The sequence below is a fragment of the Dendropsophus ebraccatus genome, chromosome 10 (assembly GCF_027789765.1).
Source record: "Dendropsophus ebraccatus isolate aDenEbr1 chromosome 10, aDenEbr1.pat, whole genome shotgun sequence".
Lineage (NCBI taxonomy): Eukaryota > Metazoa > Chordata > Amphibia > Anura > Hylidae > Dendropsophus > Dendropsophus ebraccatus.
The window spans coordinates 61764562-61782851 of NC_091463.1; the positions used below are offsets into that span (position 1 = coordinate 61764562).

Here is an 18290-nt window from a genome sequence, read left to right on the forward strand (position 1 = left end):
AGCCCTGCTGTAGCCATAGCGCACGCACACACACAGCAGCTTGTGTTCAGATACAGCACCACTCTTGTCCTCAGTTTGTGTGTGGTATTGCAGTTCAATCAAAGTAAATGAAGCAGAGTTGTAGCTCACACAAACTAAGGACAGGTGTGGTGTTTTGGGAAGAAATCAGCTAATTTATGTGTACTATTGGTTGCAAAGATTGCTTTAAAAAATCTTTTCCATTAGAGATGAGCCAAGTTCACAGGCTGATTATCGACCAGAAGCGTTATTAGAAGCACTCCTGAGGCAAATAATCAGCCTGTGTAAAAGTTACAACGATCAGACTAATGGTGCATTTACATAGAGAAATTAATGACAGATTTTTTAAGCCAAAGCCAGGAGTGGATTTGAAAAGAGGAGAAATCTCAGTCTTTTTATGACCTGTTCCCTGTTTATAGTCTCTTCCTGGCTTTGGCTTCAAAGATCTGTCAGATAAATCTGTCTGTATAAACACACTCTAAGACCAGGAAAACACACCATCGCATCTTTTAAGGAAGCTTTAAAGGGAACCAATCACCTCAAAAATGCATATAAAGCTAAGTACATGTGCTGTTAGACCACAGAGCACACTTCCCACACGTTTTCATAGCCTCCTTGCCTCCCCCGTGTAAGCCACAAAGTCACTTTATAAAACTGGCGCACTGTATGCAAATTACCTGAGGTAGTCATCGGGGCGGTGTGCGGATAGCAGGTAGTCACGGTCTGCTGGGCGTCTCCTATAGTCCTGGGTGTTCTTCCGCTTAAATCACGCCCCTATGGGCGTGATTCAAATTGCCCAGTAGCTGTGACGTCACTCGAGAGCGCGCCGTGCCCGCCTACGTTGTGACGCCGCCGCGCATGCGCAGTACAGCCGCTTCCATTCCGGCGGTACTGCGCCTGTGCAGAATAGCCTCGAACTCAGTGTGAGCCGGAGTTCGAGGCTATTCTGCACAGGCGCAGTACCACCGCAATGGAAGTGGCGGTACTGCACATGCGCGGCGGCGTCACAGCGTAGGCGCGCCGACGTCGGGCACGGCGCGCTCCCGAGTGACGGCACAGCTACTGTGCAATTTGAATCACGCCCACAGAGGCGTGATTAAAGCGGAAGAATGCCCAGGACGATAGGAGACGCCCAGCAGACCGTGACTACCTGCTATCCGCACACCGCCCCGATGACTACCTCAGGTAATTTGCATACAGGGCGCCAGTTTTATAAAGTGACTTTGTGGCTTACACGGGGGAGGCAAGGAGGCTATGAAAACGTGTGGGAAGTGTGCTCTGTGGTCTAACAGCACATGTACTTAGCTGTATATGCATTTTTGAGGTGATTGGTTTCCTTTAAAACTTATGTAGCAAAGAGGAAGTAACAGCACAAATATGCTTATATCAATGTTGTCAAATTCCAGATCACACATGAAGTGCATACTTACCATCAGTGCTGCTGTGTGATCCAGCACAGTCAGCTCCTGGCTGCCAGCAGCCTCCTCTAGCTGTCAACCTCATTCTGGAGGGGACTGGGCAGGATGGGAGCTGACAGTGCTGGGTCAAACAGCAGCACAGAAGGTAAGTATGCACTTCATGCGTGATCTATTGATACATGCATATCTGTGCTGTCCGTTTTCATGGCTGTAGGAATGATTCAAGGATCAGTCATTTGCCCCGACCCCTCGATCTAATTGTGCCGTGTAAAGGCGCTTTCTTACATGCAACAATCTATTTTCAAACCTTATTTTGAAGAGTCACATTCATTTCTGAATTCAGCTGTATGTGAATACAACCATAGTGACAGCTCTTTGTATTAACCCTTTAAAATGTAAAAGATTTAAAGGAATTTAGAGTACTTCATGAACAATTTATTAAATGATTTCTGCTGTACACCTGTACATGAACACTGTTTACCGCCTAATAACTTATTAACATCCATATTGATATCTATAATATTTTACATATAATTAACAGTGTGAAAACATTACTGGCAAGTTACACATTTCATCGGAGCAGGAATCCGGACATTTTACCATAGTCTTCTCTCCTTTTATACAAAGAAACCCCACTTTAAAAAAAAACTCTGTATTTATACTGTACAGACATAGATTCTTCCACGGAATATATTACACTGCTAAAATGTGTGTCTTTCTTTATAAATACTATACAAGCAAGCATGGCGGAAACATTTAGACATTAAAAAAAAAAAATCCTAGAGGAAGGATTAGTCCCATGCTGGATAGAATACTAAGCTTGTTTCTCAAACACTACTATTTCTTATAAGAATTCATCGACTGTTCCATATAAAAAAAAGGCTTTTTGCTAGTGGTATTATATAAGATGCAAGATTGATCCAAGGCAATGGTTTCTTGCACAATAGCTGCACAATACAGAAGGGAAAAAAATGTCAACTAGCAATGTACATTAAAATAAAAGATTACTCCAATTTGTCCAAGTAAGTAATGAATAGATAAATCATCTATAAGTTGAGCTGACATGGTCAGGGAAAAAAAATCTCAATGCAGCACCATGGATGTGTGTCCAAAGGAAGTGTCACCTCTCCTAACATGCACATTTTACTAAATACCTAGTGAAATAACTAGACCGGATGATTTTTCCTACATTGTACATTTCCTCTGTTACTCTTCCTGGAAATGTTTGAATAAGACAACTGGGCGTCACCATTCCCCTTGTTCATGTGGGTTTTTTACCTGACACAGTCAGCACTGATTGGACAGTGTCAGTGTATAGACACACCCCCATGGACAAGGGGAATGGTAATATCCAGTTGTCAACTTACACATTTCCATTAAGGATCAATGCAGTGTTCTAGGAATGCTCCAGAACTGTTCTGTATAACAGGGGGTGTCAAACTTGCAGCTCTCCATCATGCCTGAGCTCTCCAGGCATGATGGGAATTGTACTCTCGCAACAGCTGGAGGGCTGTAAGTTTGACACTAACGTTTTATAAGGCATGTAAGAATTTGCTAAAACAGACATTTCATGAGAGATGACAGATCCACTTTAAGCTGCATTATAAAGTAGACTACGTTAAAAGAAGAAAAATAGCGTGAGGTCAGTAGCGTTTACAGTCTAGTAATGTAGTAGAAAGCGCAATCCATCAGAAAGACCGGCCGTGCATTGGTGAAGTTCATCAAAACCGCATTAATCTGGCATGTCTATGTTCAGTTTGGGTGGCGGCACCACGTACTTTCCCGGGCTCTGAGTGATAACAACGCCAGTCTTTTTGCGAAAAGTTGGGGCAATCTTGGGCGGCTCCGGCACAGCGGTCTCATCAGCATCTTCACTGTCTTCATGGTGAATGTCATAGGAGATATTACCATACTCCCGCAGGAAAGGGAAGATCTCTAGCAGGAACTGGCAGAAGTCTTTACGAATACCAAACCACCCTGTAAAGATCAGGATTACAGTAAGTACTCTGTCGAGTGGATACAATGTTAACACATCACCACAAATGATAACGGACAGTCAAGTACGGTAATATTTAGATAGTGACAATTTCCTGAATTGTGCAAAGTGTTCAGATCAAAGAAATGATCCTTATATTTATAACGGTTTGTTAAATTACTCACTAAATTATTTCACTCTTTAAAATCTCTGCTGCTTTGGTGCCCCTACCAGAAGTGCTGCAATGACTGTACTTTGGCTCAGCATCCCAATGTATGGGATGTCACTCCAGCACTTCTAGGATGGGACACTGAAGTAACAGCAGTTCTTAAAGTGTCACTGTCGTTAACTTTTTTTTTTTGGCAGAAATCAATAGTACAGGTGATTTTAAGAAACTTTGTAATTGGGTTTATTAGCTAAAAAACGATTTATCATGAAAAAGCAGTTTGAAGCTCTCCCATGGTTCTCTTATGGAGAGGGGAGGGGTGGAGGAAGATGAGGGACCAAAACAGGACAACAAAGAGTTAATTTACAGCTACATCGCCAGGCTATCTCCCCTGAAGTCAGCACTGACCTCTCTGACCTCTGAATACCTGCTTTCACACAGGTCCTGCTGTGTAATCCTTTGTTCTCTACTCTCGACTAATCTCCCTCCTCCCCCCTCCATAGAACAGACAGGGCCCGACTGATGTAAAAGAGTCGACATTTCCTGTGAATGAGAGAAAGGAGGGAGGGGGGACCTGGAAAAAGTCTTTTTGAATGCAGATAATGGCATATTTGCCTTATAAACCCAATTACAAAGTTTCTCAAAGGGAACCAATCACCTCAAAAATGCATATAAAGCTAAGTACATGTGCTGTTAGACCACAGAGCATATTTCCCACACATGTTTTCATAGCCTCCTTGCCTCCCCAGTGTAAGCCACAAAGTCACTTTATAAAACTGGCTCCCTGTAGTCATCGGGGCGGTGTGCTGATAGCAGGTAGTCACGGTCTGCTGGGAGTCTCCTATCGTTCTGGGCGTTCTTCCGCTTTAATCACGCCTCTGTGGGCGTGATTCAAATTGCACAGTAGCTTTGGCGTCACTCGGGAACGCGCCCTGCCGGGGACGTTGGCGCGCCTACGCTGTGACGCCGCCGCGCATGCGCAGTACCGCCACTTCCATTCCGGCGGTACTGCGCCTGTGCAGAATAGCCTCGAACTCCGGCTCACACTGAGTTCAAGGCTATTCTGCACAGGCGCAGTACCGCCGCAATGGAAGCGACTGTACTGCACATGCGCGGCAGCGGCGGGCACGGCACGCTCTCGAGTGACGTCACAGCTACTGGGCAATTTGAATCACGCCCATAGGGGCATGATTAAAGTGGAAGAACGCCCAGGACGATAGACGCCCAGCAGACCGTGACTACCTGCTATCCGCACACCGCCCCGATGACTACCTCAGGTAATTTGCATACAGGGCGCCAGTTTTATAAAGTGACTTTGTGGCTTACACGGGGGAGGCAAGGAGGCTATGAAAACATGTGTGGGAAGTGTGCTGTGTGGTCTAACAGCACATGTACTTAGCTTTATATGCATTTTTGAGGTGATTGGTTCCCTTTAAAATCGCCTGGAGTATTGATTTAAACATGCTGCATGCCCATCCACACAGGACACTATTTATGGAGTTGACTGACAAGACACCAGGATAGGGGGCAGCAGGAAGGGGGTAAAGCAGCTTGGTCATACAGTACAGGCTGGCAGTGAGGGGCACTCTCTGTAAGTGCCTAAACATTGCTTTGTCTTACAAGGGTGGCCAACCCCTTCAAAACCTCTGTTTCTTACTGTATACAAGGGCTAAATGCAGACAATTGTGCTACTGTCTAAATCCAGTGTGTATAGTACTTACAGTGATTTCCTCCTTTCTGTCCGAATGTTGTTGCCATCAGAGTAATCAATGAAAGCCACAGAGGGACAAAGATGGGAATATAAGAAAATAAATTATGTCCATCCAATCGATGAACCAGCAGGATCTACAACGAGAAGAGGCAACCTGATGAATATATTGTTCTAGAATGTGGGGGGGGGGGGGGGGGGGGAAAGCATATATGCATACACACACAGTCTGACAATATATGTTATATGAGGGCAGCATGAGTTCATAAGACCCTCATACTGGCATACATTACTTATATACATGCACCAGGGTCCATCTCCATAACACTAGTCTGCTCAATGAGGTGCATTCATTCGGGACTGCTAGATATTCATGAGCACTCCCCCCACTATCTACATCATCATCTGGGAGGGGGAAGTGGCAGAGGAGTAGGTAAACCCGGCACCAAACAATGCACTAACTGGTGACATAGGCCCTGATGCCGACAATGTATTATTTATAAGTGGAATCTGATTGGTTGCTAGGGGCAACTGAGCCAGTTTCACTTTACACCATGTTTGATAAATCTCCCCCCTGGTGTTTACAAGACAGAATGAGCCAAGTGACGTATCATTTGAAGGAATTTTCTGCAAAATGTCTTTGTGGTACGTTCACACGGTGCTTTTTCAATCAGAAAAATCCATCATAAATTTTTGGTTTCTGTCCCACTCAATGGGGCTAATCCAAGTACCATTACACAACATGAACTTCATGCCAGAGTGACTTTTTTTTTTTTTTTTTTTTACCAGGTGTATGTTCACATGTACAGTGTTATTTATACTGATTTACACAGCATAAAATCCAAAGCGTATACAGTACATGTGAACATAACCAAAATGTGGATTTAAAGTGATTATCCAGGCTAAGAAAAATATGGCCACTTTCTAGAAGCAGCACTATCCTTGGCCTCAGATTGGGTGTGGTTTTCCCCACTCAGTTCCATTGAAGTGAATGAAGCTGAACTGCAATACCACAAACCACCTGGAGGGGGTGGTGTTGTTTATCCAAGAAAAAGCTGTGCATCTTTCATCCTGGATAAAATGGTGTCCATTATCATGCATTGTTGGTCAGCTGTATTGAATACCACAGGTAAAAAGGTACTTCTCATTTGCATTGTGAGTTTGAAAGAGTATCCTACCACTCAAGGTAAATGAAAGGTGTCTTTTGAATAGAAATGTCAGCCTAGATTGCACACTGGAAATATACGTACATACTAATACCCTTACAGGGTGCACCCCCCCCCCCCCCCCCCCCCCCCGACACACACACGCTTGTTAGTTTTATAATACCTCAAAAGTGAGCAATGGCACAACTATAGCCATCCAGCTGACTGCCATGGTGATGTGGGTCCTTCTCTGCTCAGCAATGACATCCATGGATCGTAAGAAGAGGACAGACCACACAATGTAGTACAGGACCACCAGACAGAGGAAGGACATCAGGATCCAGAGGGGCACACAAACCACCTAAATACAGAAACATTGCTTAAGTCACAGAATAAAAACCCATATGAAACAAATTACATTGTAGCTACACTGGTAATAACTGCAGCAGACTGTCCCTGCTCCAAAAGGAGCACATGGATTACATTAAGATGAGAGGAACGCCACTTACAAGCCACGGCCAAGTGATGATGCCGTCCAGCCTCAGCGCAATGAATATGAACTGCAATATATTCACAGAGCACAAGATTTCCAGCTGTAAAAAGGAGAGAAAAAAAAAAAGTTAACTCTTAAAGAGAACAAACAGTATTTGGTGATTTTCTCTGTGGGGTCTGTTCTCCTAAGCCTAGGACTATTAAAGGGGAACTATCAGCAGGTTAGTTAAATGGAACCTGCTGACATCTCCCTATTGTGCAGGAGGTGCTGATGAAGTTATTATGTCTCTTACCTTTATCCTCGACGCCGTTCCTGTGCACTTAGTTGTTTACTCCACGGTCCAGTAAGACCACTAGGTGCCCCCATAGCAGCGATCTACCCCCGGCTGGCCCACCCCTTCTAATGATAATCAATGGAGCCGGCTGGGCACATGGTCACTATGGGGACAGGGCAGTGCCCCTAACCGTCTTAGCGGAGCCAGGAGTAAACGACTAACTGCATGGAATGGGAATGGTATGGAGGATAAGGGCATAGTGGCTCCACAGGTAATTCTCCACATCATGAAGAGAAGGTACTTTGTTGCTTCTGTATTAAAAGGGGTACTCCGGAGACTGCTTAGTTTTTTTTTTTTTTTTGCTAATAGATTGCTTTAATAAAAAGGTATATATAACTTTTTTTAAAAAAAAAATTTCTATATGTACTTCGAGTGCCTGTCAGCAATAAGGGGCAACACTGTCCTCTGCTGCCACCACTGTTTGTGTCAGGAACTGCAGGGTGCTAAGCTGCACAGCACTAAACAGCGCAGGATGCTGCCCCGACCCCCATACTGTATATACAGTACACCTTTTTTTTCAATAAAGTAATAATACTTTATTAACCCCTTGCCTCCGCAGCCTGTTTTGTCCTTAATGACCAGGCTCATTTTTCAAAATCTGACCTGTCTCACTTTATGCGCTTATAGCTCAGTGATGCTTTAATGTATGCTAGCGATTCTGAGATTGTTTTTTCGTCACATATGGCACTTTATATTAGTGGCAAAATTTGGTCACTACTTTGTGTGTTTTTTGTGAAAAACATCAAAATATGAAAAATTAGGAAATTTTGCATTTTATGAACTTCTGAAATTCTCTGCTTCTAAAAAAAGGAAGTCATAGCACATAAATTAGTTACTAAATCACATTACCAATATGTGCTCTTTATTCTGGCATAATTTGGGAAACATATTTTACTTTTTTAGGGTGTTATGGGGCTTACAAATTTATTAGCAAATTATCACATTTTGTGAAAGTTTCCAAAACTGATTTTTTTAGGGACCAGTTCTTTTTTTAAATGGATTTAGAAGTCTGGTATCCTGAAGTGACCCCATTTAGGAAAATAGACACCTTAAAGAATTAATCTAGGGTTATAATGAGCATTTTAACCCTACAGGGGCTGGAGGAAAGTATTCACAATTAGGCCGTAAAAAAATTGAAAATGAAAATTTTCAAATAATATATACGTTTAGATTAAAGTTTCTCATTTTCAAAAGGAACATGAGGAAAAAAAGCATGCCAAAATCTGTAACGCAGGTTCTCCTGAATACAATGGTACCCCATATGTGGGCGTAAACCACTGTATAGGCACACAGCCGTACTCAGAAGGGAAGGAGCGCCAATTAGCTTTTTTAATGCAGATTTTGCTGAAAACATTTCTGAGCGCCAGGTGCGTTTGCAGTGCCCCTGTAGTTTCCGCAGAACAGAATCCCCCCAAAAGTCACCCCATTTTCGAAAGTACACCCTTCAAAGAATTCATCTTTGGATAGGATGAGCATTTTGACCCCACAGGTATTAGAGGAAAGTATTCAAAATTAGACAGTAAAAATGAAAAACACGAATTTTTCCAATAATATGTTCGTTTAGTTTGAAATTTCTCAATTTCACTAGGAACAGGGGAGAAGCTGCATACCAAAATCTGTAACGCAGGTTCTCCTGAGTAGAACGGTACCCCATATGTGGGCATAAACCACTGTATGGGCACCCAGCAGGGCTCAGAAGGAAGGGAGCGCCAATTAGCATTTTCAGTGCAGATTTTTCCGAAGAAGTTTCTGAGCGCCAGGTGCGTTTGCAGCGCCCCTGTAGTGTCAGCAGAATAGAACCCCCCCAGAAGTCACCCTATTTAGGAAAGTACACCCCTCAAAGAACTCATCTTGGGGTGCAGTGAGCGGTTTGACCCCACAGGTATTAGAGGAAAGTATTTAAAATAAAACAGTAAAAATGAAAAACTCGAATTTTTCCAATAATATGTTTGTTTAGTTTACAATTTCTCAATTTCACGAGGAATGGGAGAAAAAACGTACCCCAAAATCTGTAACGCAGCTTCTTCTGAGTAAAACGGTACCCCATACGTGGGCATAAACCACTGTATGGACACACAGCAGGGCTCAGAAGGAAGAGAGCGCCAATTTGCTGGAGCAAAACCGCAGCTAGTAATAGTTATTAGAATAGAATATTAGAATAAAAAAATGAGATTACAGGTAATGCGGGGTGGTCACGGGCAACCTGGGGTGGTTATAGACCATCTGGGGTGGTTACAGGCAACGTGGGGTGGTTACGGATAAACTGAAGTGCTTATAGGTAATCTGGGATGGGTACCTGTAATTTGGGGTGGTTACAGGCAATCTGGCGTGGTTACGGGCAATCTGGAGAGGGTCACTGGCAATTTGGGGTGGTCGGAGGCAACGTGCGGTGGTCGGGGGCAATCTGGGGGGAATTACGTGTGATTAGGGGCAACCTGGGGGGGGTTACAGACAATCTGCAGTGGTTACGGGCAACATGGGGGGGTTACAGATAATCTGGGGTGCTTACGGATAAACTGAAGTGCTTATAGGTAATCAGGGGTGGGTACATGTAATTTTGGGTGGTTACGGCAATCTGGTGTGGTCACTGGCAACGTGTGTGAGTTAGAGGCAACGTGCGGTGGTCAGAGGCAACGTGCGGGGGTCAGAGGCAACGTGCGGGGGTCAGAGGCAACGTGCGGGGGTCAGAGGCAACGTGCGGGGGTCAGAGGCAACGTGCGGGGGTCAGAGGCAATCGGGGCTGATTACAGACCATCTGGAGGGGGTCACTGGCAATTCGGGGTGGTTACGGTCAACATGTGGTGGTTATAGGCAACGTGCGGTGGTTATGGAATCTGGTTACGTGGAATCTGGCGTGATTACGGGCAACCTGGGGCGGATATGGGCAACCTGCGGTGGTTACAGGTAATCTGGGGGGGGGGGGTAGGGGTAATCTGGGAGTAAACTGCAATTATTACTATAATAAAAAGTGTGTTTTATTTTTTTGTATGTTTTTCACTTTTTGTACTTTATACATTGATTTTCACTATATTACTATGATTACTGTGATATTTGATATTGTGATATCACAGTAATCATAGTTCAGTGACAGAGACCAAATTGGTCTCTGTCACTTTAAATTTTCCGAGATAACTGATTCTGGAGCGCATGCGCACTTCAGAATCAGCCTGGACGCCGATGAGGACGGACCTCCCTGGATCAGGTAATGTATATGGGGAAGGGGGGTGACTGGGGGACGGGGGTGACGACACTGTATCACTTTTTATCCCCTGTCACCAATGATTTATGGTGACAGGGGATAAAAAGTGCTTTTTTGCACTGGGAACAGGCGATCAGCGGTATATAGTATATACCGCCAATCGCCTGCTCCGGGACCACACAGGGGGGGGGGGGGCCCCGATCACTGCCCCATGGGGCTTTGATCATTTATTCATTTCCATGGGGGCGGCCATCTTGAATGTGATGGCCGCCCGGGAAGGGGAGGGATAGTGATCGCCCACTAGTGGGGCTGATCTGGGGTCTGGGGGATACATTTTCATCTCCCCCCACGCTGGGGGGAGATGTAAGGCGGCGGTAATGCCCGATACCGGCGGATCGCCGCTATAACGGTAATAGCGGCGATCCGCCGGTATCGGAGGACGAGGGGAGGGGGCCGGGGGACATAAATGGAGTGGCGGTGGGGGGAGGCCTCCCCTGCGGCGGGAGGACACGAAATCTCCCCATAGACGCTGCGGGCGCATTGACCGCAGCGTTTATGGGGTTAACTGCCCGGTAGGAGCGCGGCTCCCGTCCGGGCAGAGGCAGCAGGAGGAGGCTGTGTCACACAGCCTCCTCTTGCTGCTGGATCTTAGATAGAGACAGAGGGGGGTCCAGGGACGTCATGATGCGTTCTGCCACTGCTTTTCATGACGTCCCTGGACGTCATATTGGGGGAAGGGGTTAAGGCATACTATTAACATTTTTTTTGTCTCTGGAGTACCTGGATTCTTCACAAAGAAATTCTAAGCAATAAATCCACAGCAAGTATGTCACATGTGACACTACCCTTACAAGTAGGGAAGTGGGCAATGCTGTGAAGATCCCAGAGCCTTCAAGTCTGAACTCACCTCAAGTGAACGGTCATGACGGAAGCCCCAGACACAGGCAGCGACTGAAACCGGAGACACAAAGAAGAGTGGCATAAAGACCAGGAGCCAGAAGTAGTGGTTTCCTCTCTCGATTCGATCACAGACAAGAACTTCAAACATTAGGAGCAACAAGTGGATCCCCACGGCAATAAGCATGGCTTTAAACTCCACACAGGTTTCACCTTCCGCCCTGCAAGATCAGGTAGACAACATGGTATCGATGGTGCTGCATATTCACAGGGTAAGGGTAAGTAAATGAGAGCTATATATCTCATTAGTGATGTCCTGCAGCCCTTGCTCTTTACATGAAAATAATAAACGGTTCAGGGAAGAAAAAGAGTGCTGCACCTCACACCTATGGCTGATACTAGTGCCCCTAGGCTAAATAAAAAACACATCAGAATTTTGTGTATGAATTGATCAAGCCACACTGCCCCATGTACCGCGTGCAGGTATCTGATACACATGGGTCCCTACACTAAGTCCACACTGTGTCGGTCAGTGACCACCACCCCCGCAGGCGTGTACAGTCAGGGAACAGGGGCCATGGGACCAGACCCGAAAACACCACACTAGAACCCGGCCAGCACCGCCGGCGGAGAAGGTCGCCCCCAAACAGCACAAGTCTGGATGAGGTATTGCGCTCACCATAGCTGCTGCTTTGCGGGGGTGGCGGTCACTGACCGACACGGTGTGGAGTTAGCGTAGGGACCCGTGTGGACTAGAGGACCTGCGCGGTGGTACACGGGGCAATATGGCTTGATCAATTCATATACAGACACTCTGGTGTTGATTTTTAATATAGGCCTAGCGGCATTAGTATCAGCCATAGATGGGATGTGCAGCCGTTCCATTCTCTCCAGTTCGTGTTTCACAGTTCTCCCTCTCTGAACAGCTCGCACTCCTTTATAAGACCCACATGACCAAAATTAGCAGGATATGCCTGTGCTTACATGTCCGGACCTTATGGCTTCCCCATTCTGTGAGAGCAGCAATGGTAAGTGTAATACCTTATCCATACTTGTGTCGTTTGGGGGCAGCCTTCCCCGCCGGTGGTGCTGGCCGAGTTTTGGTGGGGCTTTTTGGGTCTGGTCCTGTGACATTGGGGTTGCAGGGCCATTCCATGGCCTCCCTTCCCTGCACGTGCACGCTTTGCGGGGGTGGCGGTCACTGACCGACATGGTGTGGAGTTAGCGTAGGGACCCGTGTGGACCAGAGGACCTGCGCGGTGGTACACGGGGCAATATGGCTTGATCAATTCATATACAGACACTCTGGTGTTGATTTTTAATATAGGCCAAGCGGCATTAGTATCAGCCATAGATGGGATGTGCAGCCGCTCCATTCTCTCCAGTTCATGAAAATAATAAATATTTAAGAAAGTTTAGAATTATCTATTCCCTGCTCACGCTTCTGTACTTGTCTTATATAAGACATGCTTCTTAGCCAATTCCTGGATGGAAAGGGACAGCGCCGTGGCCAGTGATTGGCTGAGTGGCCTGTCATTTCCTTAGTATAACTAGTACATGTCTTTATCTGTTTGGTGGATACAAGCCCCGAATGTATAACAAGAATTTATTGATCTACAATTATATGGCAATAGCTGTTGGGGGTGGAAAGTACTGAATACCTGTACTGAGGGTTTCGTGCCCAGACCCCTGTGCCCACCGAGGCTCCAACGATGACCATCAGCTTCCACAGCCATATTGGTGCAAAGACCGCCCAGTAACTCCATTGTATAATACCATCCAATCGCAGGGACAGGAGGACAGAGAACAGCAAGAGACAAGCGTAGATAAGGAACTTACTGCAAGACACAGACATGTAACATGTTGGGTAAATAAAGTATAACATACCGCAGTATAGAGCTTCCTTACGGAGTTTTATACATGAACTATCACTAAGGTAATGATGGGTCAGTCCAAGTTAGGGCATTAGAGTATATAGACGTCACTGGAGGTGTTCTCTGCCTAGTCCCCACTAGTTCTTAAAGTGGATTTCACCCTTACATTGAGTTTCTGGCTATGGCAGGTTGGTTCCACATCAACTCCAATTGTGCTGAGAAACATTGCATCTATGCTACAGCGGTAGTCTGTTGTTACCACAGTTCTATAACTCCCAGCATGCCCAGATAGCCACATGTTGAGATTGCAGTTCTGCAGCAGCTGAGAAGGTTGGGGAACACTGCCCTCCAATATTCATTAGGGAATATGTGGACAAAGCTAGCTAAGGAAAAGGGGGTCATCCTGTGTTACCAGACAGGAACCACAAACGGTGGCATAGGATTAAATTATTGGTGGCAACAAGAAAGAAGTCAGCACTGATGGATCCCCATGTACTTGTGGAGATCTGACATAATTATATGGGCTGGAAGTGCCCGCAGGCAAGAGGCGACGGCAATGGGGACCCCATGTGGTATAGAAGTGGGACAGAACCAGACTTTAGGAGCTTGTCAAAATTCATCAGCAATTTTTGCCTGACCGTTGTCATAGCAACGTCCAACTGTAACACGTCCAATGCCTGGTAGAGCTACTGGGACTAATCACATGGATACAATGAAGTAATCACTACCAGTCACAACCAATTATATGTAGCCATCACTACCAGTCACAACCAATTATATGTAGCCATCACTACCAGTCAGAACCAATTATATGTAGCCATCACTACCAGTCAGAACCAATTATATGTAGCCATCACTACCAGTCAGAACCAATTATATGTAGCCATCACTACCAGTCACAACCAATCATATGTAGCCATCACTACCAGTCACAACCAATCATATGTAGCCATCACTACCAGTCACAACCAATTATATGTAGCCATCACTACCTGTCAGAACCAATTATATGTAGCCATCACTACCAGTCACAACCAATTATATGTAGCCATCACTACCAGTCAGAACCAATTATATGTAGCCATCACTACCAGTCACAACCAATTATATGTAGCCATCACTACCAGTCAGAACCAATTATATGTAGCCATCACTACCAGTCACAACCAATCATATGTAGCCATCACTACCAGTCACAACCAATCATATGTAGCCATCACTACCAGTCACAACCAATTATATGTAGCCATCACTACCAGTCACAACCAATCATATGTAGCCATCACTACCAGTCACAACCAATTATATGTAGCCATCACTACCAGTCACAACCAATTATATGTAGCCATCACTACCAGTCACAACCAATTATATGTAGCCATCACTACCAGTCACAACCAATCATATGTAGCCATCACTACCAGTCACAACCAATTATATGTAGCCATCACTACCAGTCACAACCAATTATATGTAGCCATCACTACCAGTCACAACCAATTATATGTAGCCATCACTACCAGTCACAACCAATTATATGTAGCCATCACTACCAGTCACAACCAATCATATGTAGCCATCACTACCAGTCACAACCAATTATATGTAGCCATCACTACCAGTCACAACCAATTATATGTAGCCATCACTACCAGTCACAACCAATTATATGTAGCCATCACTACCAGTCACAACCAATCATATGTAGCCATCACTACCAGTCACAACCAATCATATGTAGCCATCACTACCAGTCACAACCAATCATATGTAGCCATCACTACCAGTCACAACCAATTATATGTAGCCATCACTACCAGTCAGAACCAATTATATGTAGCCATCACTACCAGTCAGAACCAATTATATGTAGCCATCACTACCAGTCAGAACCAATTATATGTAGCCATCACTACCAGTCAGAACCAATTATATGTAGCCATCACTACCTGTCAGAACCAATATACAAAGTAACACTGACTGCTGGTCACATGAGGTGACCACTACCAGTAAGAAGCTATTACATATATACAAGGTAGCGCTTAAATATACACAACATAGTGAACACAGATACAATGTAGAGATCACACAGACACAACGCACTGATCACATACATACACACATACTGCACTGATCACATACATACACACATACTGCACTGATCACATACATACATAGTGCAGTGATCACACACATTCATACTACAGCAATCACAGACACAATGCACTGATCATATACACACATACTGCAGCAATCACACACAGACACATACATACTGTATCGCTCACATACATACACATACTGTACTGTACTGTGCAGTGATCACATATACACACACACATACTGTAAATACTGCAGCGATCACACATACTGTATCGCTCACATACATACACATACTGTACATACGGCAGCGATCACATATACACACATACTGTACATACGGCAGTGATCACACATACATACAGTATTGCTCACATACATACTGTACATACGGCAGCGATCACATATACACACACACACATACTGTACATACGGCAGCGATCACACATACATACATACTGTATCGCTCACATACTGCAGCGATCACATATACTGTGCATACTGCAGCGATCACACATACATACTGTATTGCTCACATACATACACATACTGTACACACATACACATACTGTACATACTGCAGCGATCACACATACTGTACACACATACATACTGCAGCGATCACACATACATACTGTATCGCTCACATACATACTGTAAATACTGCAGCGATCACACATACATACTGTATCGCTCACATACATACTGTAAATACTGCAGCGATCACACATACATACTGTACCGCTCACATACATACACATACTGTACATACTGCAGTGATCACATATACACCTACTGTACATACTGCAGCGATCACATATACACATACTGTACATACTGCAGCGATCACACATACATACTGTACACACATACATACTGCAGCGATCATACATACATACATACTGTACATACTGCAGTGATCACATATACACACACATACATACTGTAAATACTGCAGCGATCACACATACACACATACTGTACATACTGCAGCGATCACACATACACACATACTGTACATACTGCAGCGATCACACACACATACTGTACATACTGCAGCGATCACACATACAAACTGTATTGCTCACATACATACACATACTGTAGCGATCACACATACATACATACTGTATCACTCACATACATACACATACTGTAGTGATCACATATACACATACTGTACATACTGCAGCGATCACACACACATACATACATACTGTATCACTCACATACATACACATACTGCAGTGATCACACATATACACATACTGTAGCGATCACATACATACTGTACACACATACATACTGTATCGCTCACATACATACACATATTGTACATACTGCAGTGATCACACATACATACATACTGTATCGCTCACATACATACACATACTGTACACACATACATACTGTACATACTGCAGTGATCACATATACACATACTGTACATACTGCATCGATCACATACATACTGTACACACATACATACTGTATTGCTCACATACATACACATACTGTACATACTGCAGTGATCACACATACATACTGTATCACTCACATACATACTGTACATACTGCAGCGATCATACATACATACTGTATCGCTCACATACATACACATACTGTACACACATACTGTACATACTGCAGCGATCATACATACATACTGTATCGCTCACATACATACACATACTGTACACACATACATATGGCAGCGATCACACATATACACACACATACTGTAGCGATCACACATACATACACACACACATACTGTACATACTGCAGCGATCACACATACATACACACACATACTGTACATACGGCAGCGATCACACACATACTGTACATACGGCAGCGATCACACATATACACACATACTGTACATACGGCAGCGATCACACATACATACTGTACACACATACTGTACATACGGCAGCGATCACACATATACACACACATACTGTACATACTGCAGCGATCACACATACATACATCCACACACACATACTGTACATACGGCAGCGATCACACATATACACACACACACTGTACATAAAGCAGCGATCACACATATACACACACATACTGTACATACGGCAGCGATCACACACACACATACATACTGTACATACTGCAGTGATCACACATACACACACATACTGTACATACGGCAGCGATCACACATACACACACACACACACATACTGTACATACGGCAGCGATCACACACAGACACGTTGCGGCATTCAGTACTGCGGTATGCGGCGGCGGAGTCAGCCGGTGACCTGTGTCTGGGGCCACACACGGTGGTCGGGGACACCCAGGCTGCCGCCCCCTCCTGCCCGGACAGGCCCCCCTCTCCCCGGTCCTCATCAGCTTCCTCTTCCCCGTCTTCAGCCATTTCCTCCCCCGTCTCTAGGCCTCAGGTTCCCCGTCGCCCCCGGACACCCCACACACCCGTCCCCTGCCGCCCCCGTCACCCATCTGCCCCAGACACACACTCACCTGGGGTTGAAGTCCTGGAAGAGACCCCGGAGATTCATGGTGTAACCCCCGCACGGGCTCTAAGGAGCGGACATTGCGAGCTCCACTGCTGCCAGCCGCCGTAACTCTACTACATAGCGCGCACTTTCTCCTTCTTGGTGATAGACCTGCGCTTTCTACTGGCCCTCTATCTCAATCACTACGGTACAAGAATCCTTTTAAGGAAAACAAAATAGTAAAGTGCTCAGTGTATGAGAGGAAATGATCGTTACATGTCCGGGAGCTGAGGAGTGGAAGATCCCACTGCTGCCCTGAGAATGGGGGTGTCGTGCTAGGAGATCACACCACTCTAGAGGTGCCAGGGGGACACCAGAAATGGTATGTGTAGACCCCGCCCCTAATGGCAGGCCACGCCCTATAGACAGAGTCTCTCAAACACAGAGTGCCTTTACACAGAGATTTATCTGACAGATCTT

At 45.0% G+C, this 18290-nt stretch overlaps 1 protein-coding gene across 1 annotated transcript; it reads right to left on the reverse strand.

Annotated features, from left to right (window-relative positions):
- Positions 1 to 1856: 1856 nt before the first annotated feature.
- Positions 1857 to 18144, reverse strand: TMEM185A (transmembrane protein 185A). The gene is made up of 7 exons (XM_069943020.1): positions 17836 to 18144; positions 13015 to 13191; positions 11364 to 11574; positions 6940 to 7023; positions 6615 to 6791; positions 5299 to 5422; positions 1857 to 3413 (listed from the first exon to the last, which is right to left on the reverse strand). The coding sequence occupies exons 1-7, from the start codon at positions 17871 to 17873 to the stop codon at positions 3169 to 3171; spliced, it is 1056 nt and encodes a 351-aa protein (XP_069799121.1). The 5' UTR covers positions 17874 to 18144; the 3' UTR covers positions 1857 to 3168.
- Positions 18145 to 18290: the final 146 nt, after the last annotated feature.